The 27,228-nt window shown below is 39.2% G+C and overlaps 1 protein-coding gene across 2 annotated transcripts; it reads right to left on the bottom strand.

The window, feature by feature from the left end:
• Positions 1–25: 25 nt before the first annotated feature.
• LOC146513776 (DNA repair protein XRCC4-like) lies at positions 26–26,587 on the bottom strand. 2 transcript variants are annotated; one of them, XM_085166165.1, is made up of 8 exons: positions 26,448–26,587; positions 21,140–21,277; positions 19,252–19,442; positions 15,194–15,360; positions 14,447–14,578; positions 14,065–14,204; positions 7,831–7,972; positions 26–1,049 (listed from the first exon to the last, which is right to left on the bottom strand). In XM_085166165.1, the coding sequence occupies exons 2-8, from the start codon at positions 21,273–21,275 to the stop codon at positions 947–949; spliced, it is 1,011 nt and encodes a 336-aa protein (XP_085022291.1). In that variant the 5' UTR covers positions 21,276–21,277; positions 26,448–26,587; the 3' UTR covers positions 26–946. The 2 variants fall into 2 exon arrangements, with proteins under 2 accessions (XP_085022291.1, XP_085022290.1); XM_085166164.1 differs by lacking the exon at positions 26,448–26,587 and adding an exon at positions 21,386–21,932.
• Between the last annotated feature and the right edge of the window lie 641 nt (positions 26,588–27,228).

The raw sequence follows: 27,228 nt of genomic DNA, 5'->3' as shown, positions 1-27,228 counted from the left end.
ATAAAAGTGACACTGAATTAAATGTGAGAATCTTTTTCTTGTTTATTATTTTTGTGTGAAAATTACAGCAAGCATTCATTCAAACCATATAAATCTTTAAAGTCAAATTATCCTGAACCTCTAGAGATGCCAAAATACACACTGAGAGTCTAAGCCAGATTATACACTATACAGGTGGGTATCCTTACTGCTAAAAACCAGCCCTGGAATGGCGCGGCTACATCTGCAGCCTGTCTGCAGTTCAGGACACAAGCATTTCACTGCATGTTCACTATATGTTGTACTGTGTATGTGACAAATAAAATAAAGTAATTGTAAATGTATTGATGATTGGTTGTGGGTTTGATCCCTGGCTGTTCAAGTCCTAAGCTACAGCCCGGTGGCTTAGGAGTTAGATCAGTTCTGCTAATCAAAAGGTTGGTGGCTTGCCAAATATCCTGGGGCAAGATATTAACCCTGATGTATCCATCAGAGCATAAATGTTAGACAGAAAGTACTAAAAGCGCTTTATAGATGCTTTGCTTATGTGCTCCAGAGGAGTAGAAAATTATGTAAGAATCAGTCCATTAACTATTTGTTTTCACTTTTTATTTACACAAATATCAAAATTAGTTGTTGATGTGTAGCCTGCAAAGTATATCAGAAAAAATACATTTCAAAGAAGTCCTGAGCTAACGTAAACTTTGGTAAAAACATGTTTATTATTTTTACTATTCCAAACATTGGTCATTAGTGTACTTTACATAAAAAAAAGCAACCTCTACAGTGCTCTATAAAGAATCACCAAGCATTTCTCTCATCAGCATCCATTGAACGCCTTTTTTGCAGTGCTTTATCCTTCCATATAGATACAGCACTAGGTGCATTCAATCACAATAAAAATATGATGCCTTGGCATTTCACTGCTGTGGTCTTGTCTACGTCTATAAGGTGCAGACATGGAACATCAGAATTCCTCAAAAAGGTCTTCCACTGCAGAACTTGCTGCAGCAACATCTGCAGAGAGCCGGGGAGTCTGATGCTTACTGGATCCTGCAGGGGAGTCATTTCTGTCAAACACACACACACACACACACACACACACACACAGAAAAGAGGTCAGTGGGCTAATGAGACTGGTTTACAGGACCGTTTTCCTGTTGAAACAGGAAATATGTCATGTGCTCTATAAGACACAAGACAAGAAACACATGGGCAATGTGTGTGTGTGTGTGTGTGTGCGTGTGTGCGTGTGTGTAACTGTGGCCTAGCAATTCCCCTACTTTAAGTGTTCTACATCAAAGACATCACTACTTCTGTTTGTTTTTGTGCATTTCCACATAGAGGCTCATGTTCTCCACCAGTTTTTAAGTCTGATGATGTTACCTCCCCAAAGCAGGTTTTTTTTCCTGTAGCATAAGCGTGCGTTCGGTCTATATACATCATAGCTGTTGTATGCAATATTTTAAATGTTATGATTTATTGGTGGAAAATTGACAAAAATGTCACATTTGACCTCTGACATGGTTAAAGCCATAGTAAATCAATATCGAGCTTTTTAAAACTATGTTTCATACGGTTGTTGTTCTACATACAAGCATATAGGGAATGATACACAGGGGTTTTAAATATCATGTCACATTTGAGCTCTAAAAGGAAATAATGCCCAGACAGTGAGCTGCCTTGGTGGAAGGTCACACTGAAGGTCTTTAAAACTGAGCTTCATCAAGCAATGAATATTTTTTACATTTTATACTTTAAACTAGTTAATCCATAAGCAGGGGCAGATCTAAAGGGGTGGCATGGGGTGGCATGTAAGACCCTAAAATGATCTCTTGCCACCCCTAGTGCTACCCTAGTTTTGGACATGACGATGTTGTTTGTTATAATAAGATAGCATTAACACTTTGAGCGTAGCTACAGTTAACCCTGAGTATAAATTCTAAAACTGAATATATTACATAGTGCCCCCTCCCACTCACCATTAACAAATGGGTTTTTTTTTCTTGTTTTTAGTAGCAAGTGATGCCTATGACTGTGCTAGAGCACCTTTTGAACAACACCATGGGAATTTCACATTTCACACAAGTGGTTGGTTGTTTGGAAATGGAAAGAAGGTGAATGTTATTAACCCTCTGGGGTCAAAGGACACGACACACCTCCAAATCACATGACTGATTTAAGCTGACATAGCAACAAGCTGCAGCCACCCTGACTCTCTATTTCAGCTTGTTTTGAATGTTCAGACTCTAAAGTGAACACCAGTTTTAAATTTTAATGGCAAGCTACTAAACCCAGATTTACGATTTTATATATATATATATATATATATATATATATATATATATATATATATATATATATATATATATATATATATATATATATATATATATATATATATATATATAGACCAGGTTGCTTAAATAGCAGCCTTCAGCTCTTCTGCATTGTTCGGCCTCATGTCTCTCATCTTTTTGTTGGCAATGCCTCATAAATTCTCTCTGGGGTTCAGGTCAGGCAAGTTTGCTGGCCAACCAAGCACAGTAATCCCAGTGTCATTGAACCAGGTTTTGGGTACTTTTGGCAGTGTGGGCAGGTGTCAAGTCCTGCTGGAAAATGAAGTCAGCATTTCCATAAAGCTTGTCTGCAGAAGGAAGCATGAAGTACTCCAAAATGTCCTGGTAGATGGCTGCGCTGACTCTGGACTTAATAAAGCATAGTAGACCGTCACCGGCAGATGACATGGCTCCCCAAATCAACACAGACTGTGGAAACTTTACGCTGGACTTCAAGCATCTTGGATTGTATGCCTCTCCACTCTTCCTCCAGACTCTGGGAACTTGGCTTCCATATGAGATGCGAAATTTGCTCTCATCAGAAAAGAGGACTTTAGACCAGCAACAGACCAGTTCTTTTTTTCCTTTAGCCAAGGTAAGATGCTTCTGATGTTTGTTGTTCAGGTGCGGCTTGACAAGAGGAATACGACATTTGAAGCCCATGTCCAGGATCCGTCTGTGTGCGGTGGCTCTTAATGTACTAACTCAGTCCACTCCTTGTGAAGGTCCCCCACACTTTTGAATCTCCTTTTCCTGACAATCCTCTCAAGGCTGTGGTCATCCCTGCTGCTTGTGCACCTTTCCCTTCCACGCAACTTTCTATTAATGTGCTTTGATAGAGCACTTTGGGAACATCCAACCTCTTCTAAGAGACCATTTAAATGGCTCACTATGCAGGTGTTTTGGATTAATTAGCTAATTAGACTGTGGCACTTTAAACCTAAAATATCGAGAGAAAAAATATATGACTTCGACTGTTTTCAAAGGACAAAGGATGTATAAACTCTGTGTTGATCCTAGTATAAATCAAAATGAAAACACTTGTGAGACCCTCACTGTGCCATGGCTTGTAGTGATTATCTGTGATGGCTTGGAGCGATATTTGATCGTTTACAGAACCAGTCCATGTGTAAAAGGGAGGAAGGATTTCACTGTAACTTTCTTTTAGTTTCCTTTCATGGGAAAACAGTCCTCTGTGTACACAAACAATTATATCCTAACCACATGTTCAAAGATCAGGAGAGGGAGATGGGGTAGTAAACTGAAAACCTCTCTTTATTTTCAGAGGAACTGAGAAATCCTTCTTTCTTTCATCAAACAAAGAGTTTGGGTTAGAAATATGTGTATTAGTGAAGTAAAGAAGAGATTATGGGAAATGGTTAGTTTAGTGTAGGAATACATATTTACTGCAAAGAGCAGAACAGCTGCTAGCCTGCAGTACTGTGAAAAACTCACTTCTTCACAGTTTGTATCCAAGGAGTCAGACTTTCTTGTATTTTTGTGCTCAAGTGCTCTTGAGCAACAGTTCTCCAGCTTCCTGTAGCTCTTTAAAATTGTTCCTTTTGGCATTCCCTGCTTTATCACACATTTTCAGTCCTTGTACCTAACCAATTTGACAAAAATGGATTCTTTGTTAAGCCACTGATCTCTAATCTATATATCATTCAAGTATAAATATTTTGTTAAATACAAACTTGACTGCTTTTATACACCTGCTTGGTGCTGCTGGAGTCACAGTGAGGTTAAGTGACACAAAAAGGAATTTCCCAAAATGCTGAGCACTCTTTTACATTGCCAGCCATGCTTCTGTTTATGTGGCTCTTTCGCTATGTTAACTTTTCCTCATCCTGGTCTCCATCTTCTCTGTGGAGGTAACAGTGGTTAATAGTCACCACCAGGAGAAGGGCCTCTTTTCTGCTGTGTGTGCCAGCTCAGAGGGGGGCAGTTTTAGCAGCCACTGCAGTGATCAAACATCCAGCAGCTACAACTGTACATTAGCTCACTGCTGCTTCTTGTTAGAGAAGGCAGAGCTGGTAATGGGCAGCAGTAACAAATCCTGACAGCAGCTTTAAATGGATGGCAACACTTATCTGCATGTGGCACGTTTTACAGTCACTGGCACTCTGAGAAACCTGGACACAGTATATTTACTCTGTTGGTAGGGACTGCTACAGGAACAATGTCAGATTGAGACATGCTTTTAAGAATATTTTCTAAACAGACACCTCCAAAAGAAGCTGGCAAATGGACGAAACGGGAACAAGAGCAATGGTATTGAGAGGTTTTGGATGTGCAGCAATGGGGCTTTCAGAGCAGTGTGATGGTCTGACTGAGCTTGAAAAGAGGGGCTATAGAAACAACAGCGAGGAGAATAGAAGAGAGTTGCACAATTGTTTCTTTGGCTCCTCACTTCACATGCTAGACCTCCTTTGACAATCCCCCACCCCCATCCTAGCAGCCCCACTCCAAACTGTCTTCAAACCAGACAATAACGGCATTCACTGATATCCAAGATATTAAAAGGGTTGATTATGAAAAAATATATATTATCCACTTATGTAAAAATAAAGCACGTTCTTTTAAAAGTGAACACACATATCTGAATCCTAATCCAAAATTTGTGTTACAAACATTTATCCAAATCTGCACATTGCATAGACTGTATATAAAAGAAGGATGTGGCTTCCATGCAAAAATGTGCCTTAAAAATTAAAAGCAAGGCAGTAGGGGTCTCTTTTAGTTGTCTCTACACACTGGGCTTAATAACACAGCATAAAGATGATTCCCTACAGTGAATGTTTGATATTTTTTTATTAAAGTAACTACCAAGGGGTAAGATCAGGGGCAGATCTAGAGAAATTTTCTTAGGGTGAGAAGGAAAACAAATGGGGTGGCAAAATCAAAGCCTTTTTTTTTCTAAACACATATGCAGGTGGTTACATATTGTTAAAATGATTCAAATGCAGTAAGTATACACATTTTTCCATAAATATAGTCTATAACTAATTTTATAATATAAAATTTTGATTTTATGTACTGCATAGCCTGTATAATAAATAAATATGTAGCTCAACTAGCTAACTTGAGTTTCACACTGTATTTTGTTAGAAAATTGTTTCACAAAATGCCAGAAATTTGCACTGTCATGAACAAAGTTTTAAACCTAATTTTTCATGATTTGTTGAGTTAACCCTCTGAGGTCCAAAATATAACTGGCTATTTTTGACTCCTTTTGATTTTACATTTGTATTTCACCTTTAAATTGCTTAATTTTATTTGTTTGCTTTGCCTAGCTTGGTATCATTCTTTTCAGCACAACTTCACATGTCTTTTCATTGACATACTGTACTATCACAACTCATCTGAAATCACACAAAAGACATAAAATCCTAGTAGTAGTTTTTTTTTTTTTTTTTTGTAAAACCCACAGACATGTTTAGTAAATTATTTTTATAACTTGAAATGCAAATATAAATTGTTCATTTTTTTAAAACTTATCCACACATTTTGCAGCCAATACACCTGCTGTTTTTTAAATTTTGTACAACCATTTAAAAAATACTACTCTAACTGAACTGAGAGAACAATCAGGTGTCACAATAAGTCATTAGTGCCGTCACTGACACAAAACAAAACAACGACTACACAACAGACTAACTACACAAGACAACGCAACACACTAACTACACACTCCACGCTAAACGTCACAAATCTCCCAAATCTAATCGCTATCAATATCTCTATCTCTCTCTGTCTTACTCACTCGCTCGCTCTGTCTCTCTGCTGTCACTCCCAAAACGTGCCCCTCTTCCTAAACAACCAAATCCCACGTGTTGACTTTTTTTAATTGGTCGACATGGTACATTTTTCCACCAATAGGAAAGAGGTGGCTATTTTTCTTTTCTTTACTGTTTTCGCGCTGTCATTAGAAAATGCTTTTTAAAAAAGAAGAAAAAACAAAAAACGTGACAATAGTATTTAGAAAAAAGCATTGCTTATATATACTTTCTAATCATAAAACTCTGGATTTAGTGGCCTGTCATTAAAATTTAAACACTTTATTTTTAACACTTTATTTAAGTATACTTTGAAGTCAGAACTTTAAACACCGGCTGAGACTCTGCGGCTTGATGTCAGCTTATATCAGTCATGTGATTTGGAGGTGCGGCATGTCCGTGGACCCCAGAGGGTTAATGACACTCACCCTCATTCCATTTCCAGAGTGTAACAACCAACCACCTGTGTAAAATCTGAAAATCCCATGGTGTTGTTCAAAATGTGCTCTGGCACAATCACAGGCATCACATGCTACTGAAAACAAGAAGAAGAAAAAAAGCTAGTCTGCGGTATGGGCTGAACCACTTGTTAATTGTGGAGGGGGTGGACACTATGCAATATATTTAGTTTTAGAATTTATATTCACTGTTAACTGTAACTACGCTCAAAGTGTTAATGCTGTTGGGTCTGTGTTTCCACATGCCCCGCTAGTTTAGAGACTTATTCTCACGAAGGAAAAACAAAGCAACAGCGGTCCATCGATTTACTTGCGCAAGGGAAGCCTCGTCGGTATCTCAGGAACACACTTTGAATCCTACCACAAAATGACCCCGACTCCGGCCTCCGCTCGCTGTCTTTTATTGGAAAAAACAGTTACAAGTTTGCACAAGCACCTCCCCTCGTAAAACCCCCCAATGGTTACAAAGACAAGGCCCTATGTGTGTGTATGTGTAAGCACCTGTATGCATGTGCAAGAACGTGTGTGTGTGTGTGTGCGCGTGTGTGTCATGGGGGTGCGTTTGTGTAACCTCCTGCTGACCAAAAGGATCATAGAAACAGGAAGCTTACAACACAAGAAACAGATCTGTCAGATAGAATGTATCTACAATAAAACCTCCCCCAGCACAGAGTGGCTGGAGAGGTGGTCAGGATCAAAGGAATGGCTTTGATCCTACTGCTTGAACTAAGACTCTACAAAGTTAAGAAACACAATGACAACATTCAACAATTAGACTTAACAAATGCTATCTTGTTTTAATAAACAACACTGTCATATGCAAAACTAGGGTGCACTTGGTGTGGAAAGAGATCATTTTAGGGTGGCACATACCACCCCATGCCACCCTTCTAGAGCCGCCCCTGGGTAAGATTAGGAAGAGAAGGGATGATGGATGTGAAGGAAAGGAAAATATGACACAGCAGAAAGGACTGGGACATTGAATGATTAAAAAACAGATCAAGCTCTTTGTGTTCTGCTTTTAGTTCCTCAGCAATAGAGGGAGATGTGTGTGTGTGTGAATTATGACAATCAAGTTCATTGATATAGAATGTGTTATTTCAGGTGGAGCTGTCCCTCCCCGTCACATCTGAACACATTTCAACAATATATGATGTGTTTGAAACTATAAAGGCAGCGATGTTAAGTTGGAGGAGCTACTCTGAATACAAGACGAAGTACAGCAGCATAACCAGCAGTGATCTTGATGTGAATGAGGCAGCGCAGAGACACTCATACCTTTTTCTCTGAGATGTCTCTGGGTTTGGTCGCTTTACTGCAGCCTCTGGGGCCCTAAGGTGACGAAAGCGCCGTTTGCGAGACGGGGCCACATCTGTGAGGTCACTCAGGCTTTCATCCAGTGGTCCCGGAGTCGGTGATTCTGAGAAGAGCATGGAGTCAGGAGAGTGGAAAACAGTAGTCAAACAAAATGAGAGCAATCTTACTATACTGATGATAATCTTTGTACAGTATGGACACCATCTCCTCCTTAACCAGTGGGCCAGTCTAAACAAAACTTTGCACCAACATTGTCACACATACAGCAACTATTTACATCTATGTGTTTTTAAAAAAGATTCATTATAAACCCCAGTTCTTTGGATTTTTGTATATATTATGTTCATTTCATTGCCCCCCTGCAAAAGCAATGATGCGGTCTCTATTTGTGTTTGTTTTCATTGTGTCACGTTCAGTGGATGTCATCTGGGTGGTTTTTGCTACTAGTCCCATTGGATTAGCCCACTGAAAGAATCTTACACACATATTTTCCAACCTTAAATGGAATCACCAACTAATCTAATGTTTAAGTAACACATTTTGAACCTTAGCAGCAGTTTCTACACTACACAAAACGGACCCATGCAGACACACAGCATTTCACAGAATTCACTTTACCCCTTCACGCCCCCCTTCCCTACTAGCCATCTGAGTCATTGTCGTGGCAACAGAAAAAACACAAATGGTGCAGGTTTTGCCTGGTGATGGGAAGGGAAAGCCCAGCAAGGAAAACAGCATCCAAAAATTGTTGACGTATAAAAAAGAAATCTAATCTGGAAGTAAACCATTTCAAAGTGGAAAAATCATGAAAGGCAAAAGGCCCCTAAAAGCCTCTTGCAGTGTCTTTATTGCTAACTTATGTTCACTACTTACACTTACATACTTGGCACACTAATTACATCCATGCCATCTGGGAGTAAAAATCTAGTGGCTGATGAAGGGTAATGTCAATGGTAGAAGCTGCTTATGTAATACTATAGTTACTTTAAAAAAAACTTAACTTCACCTTAATATACTTCACCAAAACATTTAAAGGAGCTCAAATAATTTGGACCAGAAGGTTTGGCTATGTACAGAAGCAGTGAAATGAATGAGACTTCAACAAAGGTTTGAAAGTCGAAAGGGTGTGAAAAAAAAAACAAAACTGACCTGTCAGTGAAATAGGACACACCAAGTTTTCAAATAATTACACTTCAAAATTTGATAGCACATAAAAGTACTGCTTGTAACATTAATCTTGTTTACAATGGAAAATAAAATAGTGAAGTATGTAAAAATCTTCACATTGGTTTTAAATGCTTCTTCAGTGTTAATCTCAATAGTTTAAATGTTTACAATTTAAAAAACATTCTGAATAAAAATGTTTTTCTGCAAAATAAAGTACAAAACATTGTAAACTATTTCTTCAGTAAAGGTTAGACATGTTTTACTTACAGTGAACTCATAAAAAGTGCAAATAAACCATGGAAAGATAAAATAATTTGCTCACCGATCTCACAAGATGAGACCACAGTAGCATGAAATGGCACCACCTCTAAGCCCTGACTTTCTACAACCAAACATTCGCGGAGAGAAGCAAAACTGGATAATAGCTTTGAACTTAACGCATCACATCATTAGAGTAGTTTGGACGCGGAAGCAGGGTTCATATGTCATCACTTAAAGACCGGATATCCCACCTGCTGTGAATGTTTTAAAGCAGTACAGTTGTTATTATTATTACTTGTCACATCCTGTTTATGACAGTTAGAAAAAATTACATTCATATAAGAAGTAAAATTGTCTTGTGTAAACTAGAGATGGCACGATACTTTTTTATGTCCGATACCGATATCATAAATTTGGATATCGTCCGATACCGATATGAATCCGATATAGTGTGTTTTTTAATCAATAAAACTGTTTTGTTTTTTTTAAATATCTTGCTGCATTTTGTATAAGTTCAAACTCAAGTTAAAAACAAAACAAAACACTAAAGCTATTCTGTTATACCTGTATGCAAAAAATACACTGCACCCAAAATATTTCATAGTTTAGCAATACTGATCAATCTAATAAACTTAAACCTACTCCATCCTCCCTATTCTGGTATTTTAAAGAGTAAGCAACCTAACTAATAGGGTTTCATACTCCCAGCAAAAATAAAAAAAAATAGGGAACCACCCCCCACCTCATGATGCTTAATCGATGTAATCAACTTTAATTTGATGCAATGTGAAACAAAAATGCACAGAAATCAATTATTTTTCAAGAATAATTAAATAGATTCAACATCTTTCTTCAACAGAATTGCAGACTGCCAGATGGTATCTTCCCAAAGGAAAAAGTACTATAGCTTACTAGCGTATATTAGACTTAACAGTTACTATATACAGTAATGGACTTCTATACATTTTACATCAGATTAAAACTTTGGGTGTAAGATTCAGATAATTATTTATTAAAAGCTAGACATTTTAAATGAGAATAAAAAAGAAAAGTATGTCTTTGTGCCCCCCTTTTCCCTGTTCATGCCCTATCGGCCCCCCTGGCTAAACTTTTCTAGATCTGCCCCTGCAGTTACCAGCCGTCAGCTACATAGAAAAAGATCCTGGTGTAGAAAGTAATATTAAATAAATTCTAACAACAGATTATCAAGCTGTTGTTCAGCCGCTGGTTTCCTCTTTCTGGCGTGAAGTGGGCCAAAAATAAGCAAGAGAGACGGACTTGCGACAGAAAAGCCGATCAGCTGATCATTAATCAGTTTCATGATTTAAGTAGCAGCAGGAGAGGGAGGGGGAGAGAAGAGGTAGTCGCTCCATATATTGGTTGTTAAGCTTAACGCTGGAATGCTTTACAAACATTCAGAGATGAAGTTACACACTTGCTTTACTTGATAACTTTCTCAGAGATGAAATGCCAGTTTGGTAGCGAGGCTCCAAATGCTCAACCAGACCACCGACAGGTCTCGTACGCCACAGCCGCTCTATCACGTGAGCACACTGCTCCGATGTGCTACGGTTATGAGCCGAGTTACGCCATGTCGCAAGTTTTGTGAGATGCTTTTTTGATATTTAATGGATCGGATTACATTTTTTATTTCTCTCCGATATCCGATCCAGTAATTTAGGTCAGTATCGGACCGATACGATACGTAATATCGGATCGGCCCATCTCTAGTGTAAACTGTATATGGTGTTAAATAGGCCTATACTACTGTACTTTAATGTTGTTCATAAAGGTGGTACTTTAAGAGCCATATATTTTAAGAGGTGGTACTCATTGTGAAAAGTTTGAGAACCAATGTACTAGAGGTTTTACATATTCTTTCCAATGCAACTTTTCATTGTTACTCAAAGTACCAAGCATTTGGAGGAGCGTCCTATAGAACCTCTCAAGGGCATTGGCTCTGGGATGATACAGTGTTGTACGTATCTTTTTCATGCCATCAATCTTGCATAGTTTGCTTATTGTGTTCAATTCAAAATCGGGGCCCTGATCGCTTAAGTCTGTCTGGGACACCGTTATGAACAATAAACTTTTCCCAGAAGACTTTTGCAACAGTGCATGCTCATTGATTGGGTGTAGGGACAGCCATTGCAAACTTAGTGAAGTCATCAATCATAACTAATACATCTTTTCTGTTAGACTGCTCTGGCTCAATAGATAGATAAACTATAAAGAGTAACTCGAGGGGACTACCTGTCTGAATGTTCATGAGAGGGGCTGCCCTCTCACGTCTACACTTCCGGCAGACATCACACTCACACACACTGATCAAATCCTCTGCTAGCAAACGCTATGGCCCTCAACTGTCCATCCTGAAGTTGGTAAAGAGCTGCATCGAGGTCAATGGTACTAGCGTCCGTGTGGAGGATATATGGGAGTTTGGGGCCTGCAAAACCCAACACTGGGGCTGAGGTAAACGTTGAAACAGATCATTTGTGAGTCCATCTCTGGCCAAATGGCTCTTTTGGTGAAAACAGTTCTGGCACTGAATTAAGCATATTTGTGACACAATCTTTCCATTCAGCAGACAAGTTACTTCCAAAGTCAAAACTGATCTTTTTAGACTGAGTACGACTCTTCTGACTGGTCTGAGGGTTTTGGCACCTTCTCTATTTGTTCTGTATGTAGGACTCGGGTTAAGGCATTAATGTTGGCTAGCACACAGCCTGAAGGGACAACAATGTTGTGATTGGTTTCATTTTTATTCAACTGGCAGTTAACAGGGCTTCTTAGCTGGCAGGTTAACAACACCAGCAGACCACTGGGCAAGAGAAAGGCTGATGACTGTTCAATAATGGCTCACCTCTCATTAATGGAGTCGGGGATATACACCGAGGCTTCCAAAACTGCTGTCTGCCCTGCTTCCACCACACATTTAAAGGTGTTTATTGAAGTCATTACATGGACGCACACTACTCTGCATTGCATAACTGCTAACTGAGGTCATGGCTAGTTTCTGAGTAGGAAAACAAAGTCTCTTGATAGTCCAAACACACTTAGCTCCCACGACAACAGCTCCCAATGATGTATTTTAAGTCATAGCTGACAAGTCAAAGTGTGGAAATGCCCAACGTTTGCTGGTTTGCCAACTTTAGAGCAATAAATGTGAAGGTTGTGGTGTTTCAGATCTGCTCTCAGTGACATGTCACACTCATCTTAACAGGTGTTTTCCATCAGCTAGCAAAGTAAAGAAAAACGGTAAAAGCACTTCTCCGCCAAACTCCAAAGTACAAAAATATGTAAGTAAGACTCAGATTAAAATGGACATGGCTTCATGATTTTTTTTTATATTTAATAATATATGTGCAAGATCTAAAAGTAGACAAACTGAAACCAGTAAAAGAAATGAAACAAACATTTTCCTGAGAATACATTATGAGTGAGGAGAAAAAGTATGCAAACCTCTAGGATTACCAGCAAATTTATAGCAGAAATTAGAGTCAGGCCTTTTAATCAATGGGATGATCCAGTACAGGTGAGCACCTTGTTTTTATTCAACAAAATGACTTGAAGATCGGCATTACCCTCTATGTGAGTCAGGGAGGTCACAAAGGAAGACAAGGTAACTCTGAAGGCCCTGATGTTCTCTGGTGTTTAGGGCAGGGCTAGAAGGAGAAAGCACTGCTCTCCAAAAAGAACACTGCTGCTCATCTACAGTTTACTAAAGATGACATAGATGAGCCACAAGACAATGTTTTGGATGGATGTGGCCAAAATAGCATGTTTACTTTAAATAAGTGTTTAGTTTGGAGAAAAGACAATAACGGAATTTGGCATTATTACATCTGTAAAACACTGTGGTGGTGGTATTATGGTTTCTACCTGTTTAGTTACCACTAAACCAGAAAAGCTTGCCATCAATGATATTAAAAGCTAGGAATCTTTCAGTAAATTCGCAAGGAAATTATTGTGACATCTATTTATGAACTAAAACAAGTTGGTCATGATAAGAGGAGCACAAGTACCTCCTGAAAGGAATGGTTTAACAAGAATGTTTGGAGATTAATTTAAGAGATTAATTAAGAGATTAAGATTAAGTTTACTTGGTTATTTAATTTTCTGTGGCAGCTTCTAAGAGCAGCTCCTTCTTTTCTTATTGAGGTTGTGCCACAAGGTTCTGTTTTGGGTTCTTTACTGTTTCTGTTATATCTGTTACACACTTACACACTCTTCAACACACTTTGAGCCTTTTTAAATACACTTCTTATCACTGCTACACAGATGAGATTTAGTTGTACATCTCTTTTAATCCCCAAGATACTTCTAATCTATCCCACATAGGCGCTTAGACTCTATTAATAGTTATTTGGATGACAATTTTCTCCAACTTAATGAAGAGAAAACAGAAATTCGTTTTTTGTATCCCTGACAGATTGATGGCTAAGGTAATGGAAACTCTAGGTCCTTTTACCTCTTGTGCTAAATCTTCAGTCAAGAACATTGGTGTAACTTCAGACTCAGTTTTCACTCTGGGTGTTCAGGTTGAGGGCCTGCTGCCTGTGCATCATACAAGGCTGAGACAGAGCTTTTGTAACCCCAGACTCTCAAAGTCTCTTCCTCTGAGATTGAGAACAGTCGATTCTGATCTCTTTTTAAAAGCAGCTAAAAACTCACCAACAATGATTCCCAGTTTGATTTTTAGTAATTTGTTTTGATGTTTTGACGAAATTGTACTTAATTGTTTTTTCCCAATGTCACCAGTCTTACCCAAACTGGAGGCTGGAGTCGACTGTGTCTCCACTGGGTCCTCATCAGTACTGCCTCCATAATCATCCTCTTCAACACCATCATCCTGACCTCTTGTCTGGCCTGACTTTACTGAGTCTTTCTTTCGTTGGTCATTACTCCTGTATCAGAAACCATACATTATACATGATTCACTCAGACTGCTTAACATAACTTTTGCAACAGAGAAATCAGAGGAATGTTGTAATTAAGGAAAAATACCCTTGACCTGTTTAATAAGCAATTATGGCATATATTTCATTTTAAAAAACGCTTGCCTCGAAACTCACAGCTAAAAAAACTACTTTTTAAACATTTGGAAAAGCTTCAGTGTTTGAGAGTCAATGTGGTATAAGCAGTGCACCTCATTTCCTCCAGGTTTGTGACATCCTGCTGTAGACTGCGGATCTTTGCTTTCTTCTCATTCAGAACCAGGACAAACCGAGAGTAAAGCTCTGCCTCCAGGGCTTCCTTACCACCAACGTAACGCTTCAGTCTTGAATGTACAGAAACAAAAAAGTTCTTTAGCAAACCCAAATATACTAATTAGTCTGTGTAATCTGGCTTTATGGAAAGATCAAGTTGGTGAAAAAGTATGCCATGCCTTCTGATGATACTGCCTAAGGGAAGCATGTATATTTTAAATAGAATTGGTCCTAGCACGGAACCCTGTGGAACTCTATCGTTATCTTTAGTGTGTGAAGAGGACTTTTAATTCCTAAGGAGATCATTTGTAACATGTACTAGAGCTGCTTCTATCCTGTAATGAATTTTGAAAAAGTGTAAAAGGTTGAGAGTAAAAAACAAAACAAAACATAAATTACAGTCCATTTAACATGGACTAAACTAGATGATCATATTAAAAATGCTCACACTTTATGACATTATATAGAGCCAAGGATAGAAAAAAAAACATCTGAAACAGAGTGTGCAGTGACAGGAAGACAAAGCAACAGTTTTGGTGTGGACCAAAATATTCCTGTATTTTCTGTGCACTATGTGCTAGCACAAGATTACATACTCACACCTTCCACAGTTTGTGTGGTTTGGGTGTAAAGTTGACTTTACTGTGATTTTGTATGCATGTGTGTTCATCCACGCATGTACTTACTCTGCAGTGATGTGTTGCTGTTCTCCTCGAAGTCTCTCGTTCTCCTCCTGTAGTCTCTGGTTGTGGTGCTGCAAGTTATTTCCCCTCTGCAGACTGTAAATCAGTAAACTTCTCACTGCCTCTGCTGGATCTGGGACAGCATCCAGCAGAACGTAGCCCAGCCTGAACTGGAAGAAAGGAGTGAAAAATCAACCAAACAAACTGACTTGTTTAGTTTTGTAAAGGCAGTCACTTTGTGTGTTGTCATGGACCTGTATTACTGGCACATGTTCATAACATATTTATCCAAAATAACTGACAGATGATTTGATATTCTTGATAAGATCTTTAGGCTGTCATAACCATATCATAACATGACAGCCCTACTACCAAGTATTTCATTACTGATGAACTACTAAATTTATTTTGAGAGGTTAAATACTAAAGAAAGGCTATTAGAGAGAGCGAAAACTTAAAGAATGAAATAAAACTAATCAAAACTGTCTGATTTGACAGTATTAAAGTTAAACTACTATGTTTAGACTTAATTTGAGGTTATGGGCCATCTCACTCACATCACAAGCATAGTGATCAGTGTCTTCTGGGAAACAAACGTTTCTCTCAAACATGTTTGCATTCACACAAAGACATGGAGCACAAATGTGGGTATCAGCTCTAACTTCTGACCCCTGTGATCCACAGCTCCTTAAATAACTGTGTTTCATGGGGGGAGTAATAGTTGTGTGTCTCCAGACTGGATAAGAGAGATAAACAGCAGAAAATCAACACCAAATGCTGATATAATATCCCCCACGTACTGTTTTAATTAAGTAGCAGTTCCTGGATTAATCATTTGATGCCAACTTAAACTACCCACAGACTACAATGTAAAAATACTCAGCTTCACAGCATTAAAAAGCATCTTTAAAGCATGGCACAAACAAAAGAAATAAAAAGTGTTTTATTCTTTAAGGATAGTTTTACCCTGTGTTTCAATCAACACAGCCACACCGCGACTTTAAGTATCAACAAAGCCAATTGTGGTGAGTTACAGTCACAATTCGGCTCTTGTTCGGGTTGTATGAAGGGAGAATTACGAGACAAACAATCTTTTCTTCTCTGAAGTGGAAGACTTTACATTTCACTATTTACTCACTTTTGGACGCAGCTTCAGCAGAACATTTGAGGAACTGCAATTTCTACTGAATAGACAAACCAGTAATTTATCCCTTACTGCATTTCCACACTTTCTGTTTTTTCTCAGTGTCTAACCTTTGCCAGCTATTACTTCATCAACTCTTACAAATGGTAAGTAAATAACATGTGACTGAAATGTTACATATTGAAATGAAAATGGCTTTTCTAAGATGCTCTGGGAAAAACGTTCTAGTTATCTTCTCGTTATATTCACTGAGTTGGTATTGTGCTCTTAGTCATCATAAGCCTACCTCCAACTGTTACCTGAGGGCTTATGTAAGGGGCAGTAGGTTGTAAAGCTGCTAATCAAACTGGATGTTGTTGACTGGTTTTAGGCACCAGCAGGCCGGCTGGACACAAAATATTGAGAGCAATATCATCATATTCCCATGTCGTCATAGCAACAGTACTGTTTGGAACTCTGACTCACTGATTCACATAAATTAACAGCTAGACACTTTTATTTCAGGACTGGCCCCCCACTTACTCCAAATTTACAACCAAGAAGAGTGAATGTTGCATTTCTCCTTTATCCCCCCACCTAATAGTCTAACACTAAAAATCTAAGACGTATTCCCATTAACAACTAATAATAATAATAATAATAATAATAATAATAATAATAATGGATTGCATTTATATAGCGCTTTTCTAGACAGTCAAAGCGCTTTACAATTCCACCATTCATTCACTCTCACATTCACACACTGGTGGAGGCAAGCTACAGTTGTAGCCACAGCTGCCCAGAAGCGAGGCTGCCATATCGTGCCATCGGCCCCTCTGGCCAGCACCAGTAGGCGGTAGGTGAAGTGTCTTGCCCAAGAACACAACGACCAGGACAGACAGAGTTGGGGATCGAACCGGCAACCTTCATAATAACATTATATTATGCACATTTATGCACATTTTCAAGGGTGTCAAAAAAACAAAACAAAATTAAACATAGAAACAATTTAATCCCGGCTCCTCAATTCAGTGTTACATTGTATAGTTAGGCAATTTGTTATTAGCAGCCCTGATGCAGAACCTGAGAGCTGTATATGGGCTTCTAGTTGATCAATCTGTTGTTTCTTAAAGCCTCATCAGAAATGGAAGGAGTGGCTTAACAAACAAACAAACAAATACAATTTTCCTCTGAAATGGTAAATGGACTGATACTTATATTGCACTTTTCTACCTGGAGCACTTAAAGCACATTTCGCTACAAGCTTCATTCACCCAATCACACACACATTCATCCACATGCTGTTTTTTGTATGCAAGCTCCTTATCTAATATTCACACACTCAAAACTCAGGTTTCAGTATCTTGCTCAGGAATGCTTCAAAACTCTGGAATGGTAAACGGCCCGCTCTACTACCTAAACCACAGCTGCAAATAGTCAGATACAAGGACTGGAAGGAGTGAAAAGGAGAGAAAACGCAGCCAGTGTCCAAAGATACCATCTAAAATACTAAAGTTAGGTGCTCCCTGAAGTGGTTGACTATGTCCAAGTGTGAGACTCATTTCTGGGCTCTGCTGGCATTCAGCAGAGCTTGACAGGAGCAGAAATAGGGAGACATTACAGTGAAGGCTCATGTTATGACTCAAAAGCTTATGACAGATGAATAACTGGGCTTTTCTCTGTTGCGGAAGAAAAGCCTTGGCCACCTCTAATAACACATTGCTGCACACGTCAGTAAACTGACACATGGTACTTTCATTTTTTTTTTAAAAATTGCAACATAGATTCATTTCCCTTTTGCTGTTATGGAAGCACTCAACATTTCCATTTTTTCACAACTACAATGAGAACGTAGGCCCTGTGTCTAAATCTTGTACGTGTATTCACACAGTGAACCTTTAAAGAAGCATTGCTCAGTCAACTACCAAATACCATCACTCCGTCTGTCAAAATATGAAACACCAGCAGTGCAAATATACTAAAGGTCATACTTCATAAAGCCACTAATCAGTATTAAATGTGAAGCCACAAACCAAGAACAAAGATTCAAATGACAAAGAGCAACAGAAAATACAAGAAACTAATCAAAAAGATTCATAAAACTACAACAAATAACCACAAAATATGAAGAAAGAGACAAAAATAAGCACACTACAGAGATACAAAGTAACCACAAAAAGACAAAAAAATACATTGAGGAACCACGGCAACCAGAAAACATGGTAGTTTCATTTAACCTGCAGAAAAGTAGTGCAAAAGTCAAAATACAAGGCTTGCTGATTTTTTAACTAATCAAAATGTTTGAAAAATGTTAGAAACGTGTGAAATACATCTAAAGCTGGGCATACACTGTGCGATTTTTTCAGTCCCGTTATTCAGCTCCTGCTCAAACTGTACGATTAAATCGCAGGGGTTAGAAGTTTGTAGGTCATGATGCAGGGTCTCACACTATATGGCCCGATGCTCTGATGCGACCTGAGTGCTCACACTGTGCTTGCCAAAGTTCTACAAGTTGGGCATCCATCTCTTGTGTCCAGATCACACGCTGCACTGCCATGCTACTCCATCTTTTTCACTTTCATTTCTGTGTTTGCGCGTGTGCAGTGTGAGAGGCTGCTTTGATACCATCACGACGGGCGACAGGATTTCAAACAGGTTTGATTTTCTTGCAACCATACAATTGTTGATCGGGAGCTCGTCGTGAGGTGTTAATCGCTTCTCGTTACCCCATGTATACTACACGATGCACAACACACGATTAAGGCGAAACTCGGGCCGATCCCAAAACCGTTGCTCGACTGAAAAGTCGACTCAAAATGGGCCAAAAATGGGCCAGCTTAACCACACTACACTGTTTATCTAACCCACTGCTATCTGGGTGTCATAGTGAGATATTAGGGAAAGGGTGACATTCGTGAGTTAGACATGCAGCACTTACTGAGATATCCTTCTGCATCTTCTCATATGTCAGTGTCAAAGTGGGACTGTGACCTGGGGGATTAGGTGTCAAAGTGAAGTTGTAGGTGTTCGAGTTTTCTCTCCCTGTAAAGGCTTGCTCGATGTCCTCGATATATCTTTCCAATGTCATCTCCAGTTCCTCTGCCTCATTGCACACCACTTCACCCCTCACTGTATAGGAAAAATGAATAAAAAGAGCATCACGTCTAAAATTAAAATTAAGAAAAAGATTATCCCAAATCCTCTAGCAGCTAATTCAGCATGTTACTCAATGAGATGGAAACAGTGTTGATTTTTGAGGGAAAATAAGTGTACAGTGGGCACATTTAAGTTTAGCAACATCAGAATCTGTTACTGTTAATGAATTAAGGCTGGAACCTCCAGTGCTAAAAAATGAAGCCAGACATTTGGTCCAGATTGGACAATGTATGTGTGAATTGAGCAAATAAAATTTGATGGCGAATAATCGAAATTTGCTAGGGCGCCACGGCCACGCCCATTGACAAAAACTCAAAAGCTCTACAATTCAATATTGCCTAGGTCTGTAGTTTAGACTGACCAAATGTCAAGTTCCTCTGATAAAACCCCTAGGAGAAGTTCTCGAAAGTACAACAACTGGAAATGGTCAAATCTGTGCCAAAATGTCACATTCAACTCGAAGTGGCGGTCTTTCTGTTGGCTTTGGGACATGGGTCTATCGGACCCATGGATTTGCATGTTACACGCGTGTACCAAATTTCATACAACTATGTGAAACCCAGCACGGAGACGTAATTTTTCCTCACTGTGTAGGGGGGCTTGCCGAGCCATTTTGCCCCACCCATGTCTGAAACAAAAATAATAATAAAATTTTCACCAGACTTGACACATGTGCAACATTTCATGAGTTTTTAAATATGTTAAACCCTCCAAAAAGCCACTTCATTTGCTTTAATAATAACAATAATGAATGGAGTGATTACAATAAGGCCTTCACACATTTTGTTAATTACTGTAAATACAGGGCTGCTGTGGTATAAACGTTGCACTGTGTGTTGATTTAATACATTTACTAAGCACTGTGTACATCCCAGAACCACCAACTTTCCCATTAGTAGATGACCTGTCCTACATCCTGAGCTATCCCTCAAATCAGTATGTTACAAATTACTGATTTAAGTTTCACATATATTTCAAGAATCGTTAGTTTCTGAACTGAATCAACCAAAAAGGTCATTCAGTTCCTCTGAATACAGCGGTTTTCACTGGTTTATAGTCATCTGGTTTTTAGTCATCACTCATCCAACTGACTTCTTGAACCTCTTCAGATTCAGACTGTAGAGACAGAAGAAGTCACTTGGGTCTAGATAAATGGTATCAAGGATTTTTGTCTGAATTACTGAGCTTGCAACAAAACACTCTTTGTCGTTATTTTTTGCATTTAGCATTTTCTAAACTAATTTTCAGCTTAGCATGCAGCAGCTTTCTGAAGAACAAACTAAATTCATCTATCAAAGATATAGCAAAAACTTTCAGAATGGCCAAGTCAGCTACACCAGAACAGCAGAAAACAACTTGGCCCCGTCACACAGGCCCAGGAGCCCATTAGTGACCCCTTGGTAACCACCGGTTGATAAGGAAAAATGTATTTTCAGGAATGATTAGCAGGTGGTTACTGGAGGTTGCCAGCAGTTGCTCAGTGAAATTGGTACCAATTTCCAATGTCCCAGGCAACATTTATCTCAAAGGACTTTAAGCCTTTGAAGTTTATCTTGAGCCTCTGAAAACTGAGGACTGTGTATAAAAATGGCATGTGATACAAAAGAGATAAGAGTATATAATATAAGGTAATAAACTGTGAAGTCATGCTGAGTAATTTTTGTTTTTACCTTCCCCTCTCCATGCATCTTGTCCATCAGTAAGCAGCAACTGGAAGCCGGTACTAAAGTTGCACCCTTCCCAGTCCACCTGCAGGAAGTATGAGGTGTCTGAGCTGAGATTAATTTCACGCACTGACGTGTGCATCCCTGCAGACAGACAGACCACAAACTGATTAAAAGATCACTTAAGTTTTCCGAGTGCTTTAATAGGTACTTACTACTGCATTTGGTTAACATCATTTTATTACATCAAACCTTTCAATGGCCCCACGTGTGAGGTCAGCATGACAGAAATGTTTGATTACAGGACAAAGACGATCACTCAGAACAACTTTGTACTGATTTCCCTTTGAGGCTGTGGTGTCCAAACACAGGCCTCGAGGGCCGGTGTCCTGCAGGTTTTAGATGTGTCCTTGATCCATCACAGCTGATTTGAATGGCTAAATTACCTCCTCAACATGTCTTGAAGTTCTCCAGAGGCCTGGTAATGAACTAATCATGTGATTCAGGTGTGTAGACCCAGGGTGAGATCTAAAACCTGCAGGACACCGGCCCTCGAAGCCTCGAGTTGGCCAAGCCTGCTTTAAGGAATTAAGTCGAGAGGACATACCACCTAAAAAAAATAAAAAAAAATAAAAAAAGATTCAAGTTTGTAATTGTCTTTTCATTGAAGCGCATTTCTGGATTCCCTCATCGAGCAGCCACATGCTTGTGCTCTTCATTAGAGAAAAAAAAAATGACAATGTTTCTATCCACTGTACTTGACCTGTAACTGTACTTGTCAAAGTGGTCAATAATTTATTTTATTTTATTTTATGACATAAAGAAATATAGATAGATAGAGTGAGCTTGTCTCATTTTGCAACTCTTCATCATTCTCTCACATACAGAAATTAAGAAACCAAGAGGTTCTTGAATGCAAAGTATTTTTCAGAAAATAAAATAAAATGGTTTTTACTTCTTTGGTTTTGTAAATTTGTAATTTTCTGTATGACCATGGTCTGATAATTACTGATGTAAATCTTTTGAAACTAAAGCTAAAACTCTGGCTCTTTAAAAGCTAGAGACTGTTAGCATGGGGATTGGCAGACCTGACGACTGGATGCGTTTCAGCAGGAGCAGAGTCCCAGGTAGGGGATGGGTGTCGTTTTGTGGGCATGCTTGATGTTGCCTTACACATGTTCCAGTGCCCTGTCCCACCAGTGTCCTGCCGATGTAAACATATCTAATATTTCATGACGCATAGCGGAGTTCCCCGTGATGGGGAGAATGGCAAAAAAACTTCTAAGACCAACAATTTAAAGAATGAAAAGCACAGATAGTGGTTGCAGCGGACACTTATTATTTTTAACACTCTGCTTCAATTCAGATCTTTGTATGTTATGACTTCGTTCTTTTCTGTGGGTGGCTTACAGACCAACAAAACCGTAAGCAAGAGCTGCCCACAGACCAGCTGTAGCACATACTTTGAACACTGCCTTCATCTGACAACAGATGTCACTCGGACATCTGTGCAGTCAAGATCTTGAAGGACTACATGCCAGCTCTTCTCACATCGGTGAAAACCACGTCTCCCCTCCTCTGTCCAACCAAAAAATGTACGCAGATGGTCATAAATTTACAGGACCATAAATCCCAGACAAGCAGGAAAGCCCAGACCTTCAACTTGTCAGCGACCTCCTCCAGCTTATCCAAAGAAACATCGAAGCACTCCCAGGCCATCCAGTATATATATTCTCTGGGTCTAGTCAGGGGTCTCCTCCGGAGCCTCGTCTCACTAGGACATGACTAATTGGAATACTTTATCCAGGAGGCGCCCACCTCAGCTGACTCATTTTGATGTAGAGGAGCAGCGGCTCTACTCTGAGCCTCTCTTGACTAACTGAACTCACCCCGTCACGAAGGGAAAGCCCATCCACCTTTCACAGAAATCTCATTTCCACTGCTTGTATCCATGAAGATGGATAGTGCCAAAAAAAACAACTGATGAAGAACAGTCACAGGTAACAGAGCTGGTTTTATTTAAAGTTTTCTTTGGGATGCGGGGAGACATTGACATGCAGAGTTGAAAACAGTCTTAATTTTTCAGTGGAATAAATTTCTTGTAGTGCTACCTTTAACAGCAATAGTTTTACGACAGGTTTTGCAAATTTGCAAATTGTTCGACATCCTCCTTGTAAAATCCAAACGACAGCTAGTCTAATTCCTACAACAATGCTCCATCTCGTGGTAGATGGTTGCATAACATTTAGGACACAACAAGGTATCAAAGGGTATTCACAAATTACCAAAAAATAAGTATCTAGTTTCATTCCAACTTAGGGAAACAAAAAATACATCAAAACTAGAAACCAAAATAAAAGAAATTAATTAACCTCACTAAAAAGAGTCAGTTGCTATAAGCATAAGCATGGCTGGATGTCTCAGCTTCACATTACTTTCTCTGATGTTGTGGAATTCAGCCCATCTTTTTGTCACAAAAAATTGGCAGACTCGTTTGCTGTTTAGTTCAAGCCAAAATGATTAAAAGAGAGCTTGTGTCAATAGGATCTAAACAGAAGAAGCTTTGACTCTCTACAGGTCTTTCAAGCCAGGGGTGGCTCAGGTGGTGGAGCAGATCAGCTACTGATTGGAAGGTTGGTGGTTCGATCCTTGGCTTCCCCAGTCTCCATGGGCCCAAATATCCTTGGGCACAACCCCAAGTTCCCCAAGCGTTCATCGGAGTGTGAATGTTGGTTAGTTTGCACTTGTGTTTAGAAGTGCTTGTATGAGTGGGTGTGAATGGGGTGAATGAGGCATGTTGTATACAGCGCTTTGAGTACTCCGGAAGAGTAGAAAAGCGCTATATAAGAATCAGTCCATGTGGGTCTCCTGAAAACCTGTCCTCACACTGTCTACAAGACTGCTTTTCAATTTGTAAGAGTGCTGCTATTTTTGCACATCACACTTCAGAGCATTGACATAAGCATTTAGTACTGAAGCAGATGTTGGAAGGATGTAATTAAAGGTGCAGTGCTCATAAAACGTGTCTGGCTTCATGGTGCTGCTTGTCCATCCAACAATCTTCTCCACTGCACACAGCTTGTGTTTAGACCTAATTAAAGGCTGTGTATCAGTGCATTAGAGCAGTTACATAGTTACATAGTTATGATAACATGGTTGTAAAAAGCTCAAATTGGCCATGTTGCCACTGTAGCCAACACAGTAGCCAAAATTGACATTGCCATTCCAATGAATCGCATTTTATGTATGTGGCTAGAGGCCGGTTATAGCATGCTTTATAATTTATTTTAATTTAAAGATCACAAATAGCTATTTCATATTTTTTGTAACCAATAAACTTTTATACACATACAGCTGAGGTGCACCTAAGTGAATGAATGAAGTCACAACATACCCTTCGTAAATACTAATGTATAAAAACCCTTACCAGCAATCATTCATTTTTTGTGTGGCTTTTTTCATGGTTTGTTAACATGCTGTGTAGGTGTGTACTTGACGAGCTGATATCGACATAACAGAGAAACATCTGGTTTGACTATTCTTCACCTGTAGTTTGAATGCTGAACATTTACCTGTTTAAATCATAAGACCAGTCACTGTACAGAGATGTGCTTCTGAATGTGGATGATGTGCCTTCTGCTGCAGTGATGCAGTTCTGCTTGTGTTGAGTGATGTAAACAACTGATCGATCTAAACTCTTTAAACGTCAAAATTGATCATTAGATTTTTTATGACACAACAGTGGTGAGTGTTCCCACCTTCTGCTCTTTGTAACTTAACACGATCTTTCCGTTTTCGAGTTTTGGACATGATTTTGGAGTATATCTTTGCAGTAGCGATTGACCGCAAAGTAAAGCTACCGGAAATGTACAACCCCACATCCGGTCTCAAACCAGGAAGTTAGCATTTTCTCGTGCACAGGGTCAATTTAAAGGTTTAATCAACGGTCTTTGATTTCCAGAGGAAATAAAAACACTACAAATATACAATAAGGTTTTTGCTTACAATGGATTCTCAGTGTTTGGATAACTGCAACAGATATTATTGTTTTTGCATTTCAGAATTGGACCGTTGGAAAGCCTTAAACATCACCAACTCTTCAACATCAACATCAACACAGAATTTTACAAACTGAAAAAGGAAAAATAAAAACTTGAGCAGACTCTTCTGAAAATAAGACCTATGCAGTGAGCCCTTCAATTCGATGCCCCTTTACACAGCCTGTGTTTTTAGCCCAGTCCATTGTAAATGGCTAACAATCATTTACACTCACTTTCATGCCTATGATCAATTTATAATGACCAATCACAGTAACATGGATGTCATTGAACTGTAGGAGGAAGCTGGATTCGTTGAAGAGAGCCCACAAAGATACAGGAAGAATATGCAAACTCCAAACAAAAAGACCGCAGCAGGGTAGGTATGGAACTTCTTGCTGTGAGGTAACACTGCTAACCACTGCATCACTGTGGCCTCCTCCATGAAACACACAACAGTAATTTAACAAAACCAACTCAACCGACTGAATTTAAAAATAGAAGGTGACACACTAACTGTGTCTGATCTCTTTTCCAGATCGTCAGGTTGTGCTCCCACATCTCGCTCCTGTCAGGTTACAGCTGAATAATTAGCTTAACGAAAATTTGAGTAAATGATAACAGACGTCATAAAATAACATATATAGAGCTCCACTGACGACGGCTTTTACTCACGCACGCAGTTAACTCAAGGTGAACATACTCTAAGTTGATTAAATTTACTCTGATCAGCTGTTCTCAAACAGAAAATTCAAAGTTGCCCATCTCAGAGGTGATCAACTCAGAGTTTATTTTTAAACTCGGACTTTGTTGAACAGGATTTCTAGTTACAGAGCAAGTGTGCTGAGCAGCAACATTTGGGAAACTAATATATGCACTAAAATCCCGTTCGTTTAATGTTTTCTCACAGTCCACAGTATTAGGATGTATGTCTAAACAACTGTCCCATGAATGATTAAAAGAAATGCGCTCCTTCTCACAGTTGGACGTCTGTTTCCGAATCAAACAAACTTCTTGCTGCTACTTGCAGGAAACTCAGTCTCAACTATTGAAACGCGTCAGCGATCTTTGCTTTTCCAAGACTGGCGGCAATTTGAGATTTACACTGAGAACAGATCCTGCGACTTCACTGTATGCTAACATGACAAGAACAAGCAGCTAGCAAATGCTAGCGAGCTCAGCTCAGAGTGAGACACGAGTTGTTTGTAAACACAAGCACGAGGGTAGAAGTGCTCCTTCACGTCTATATGAGAACCGCACATCTCTTTATGTCCTACCTTCAGCGTTTCAGTTGCACCTTTATGCGTCCGCCAATTTGTTTTGGGTTTTTGTTGACAAGCTGCACCGGGAACGTGGACGTACGTCATCACCCAGCGACATCCAGCAACCAAACAGATGAGGTGTGTGTGTGTGTGTGTGTGTGTGTGTGTGTGTGTGTGGTAAGAATGATGGGAAACTACGAAAATATCACTCAAGACTCAAGAAAAAGAGAAAAATATATACATCTCTCCAGGTGTCCTGCAGGCAAACATTCATATCCTTTAGAACACCAGCTTATTTACTTTCTTAAACATTTTTTCTGCATTTGCTATATAATAGACTTCAAGTTAGAATATCTAGCTGTTTTATTAAACTATTACCAAAAAATACTGCACATTTGATATAAACAGCTATGTCATGCATACATTTTCTTCCACTTATCTGCAACTGGTTCATGGAGGCTGGTAGCCTAAGCAGAGAACCCCAGACCTCCTTCTCCCCAGCCACCTCCTTCAGCTTATCCAGGGGAATTCCAGTGTGTCCAGGTCCAGGTTTCACAATTGTGGACACTTACTTCTCTAATTTAAAAGAGCTATCTAAAAACACTACAAGATTTCTTACAGTGTGGAATGATGACAAGCAAGAGGACCAATAAATTAACTTATCCACAGGGGATTTACCTCCAAAAACAGCATGAACCATGATCAGCATGAACCAAGTGTGTCTGCTGTGTCTTCATGCCACATATTTCACACACAAGTACTACAGGCAGAAACATGGGTGTGCCATTGTTTCCCA

This window comes from Neolamprologus multifasciatus, chromosome 7, assembly GCF_963576455.1.
Source record: "Neolamprologus multifasciatus chromosome 7, fNeoMul1.2, whole genome shotgun sequence".
Taxonomy (NCBI): Eukaryota; Metazoa; Chordata; class Actinopteri; order Cichliformes; family Cichlidae; genus Neolamprologus; species Neolamprologus multifasciatus.
This window is presented reverse-complemented; position numbering and strand designations above follow the sequence as displayed.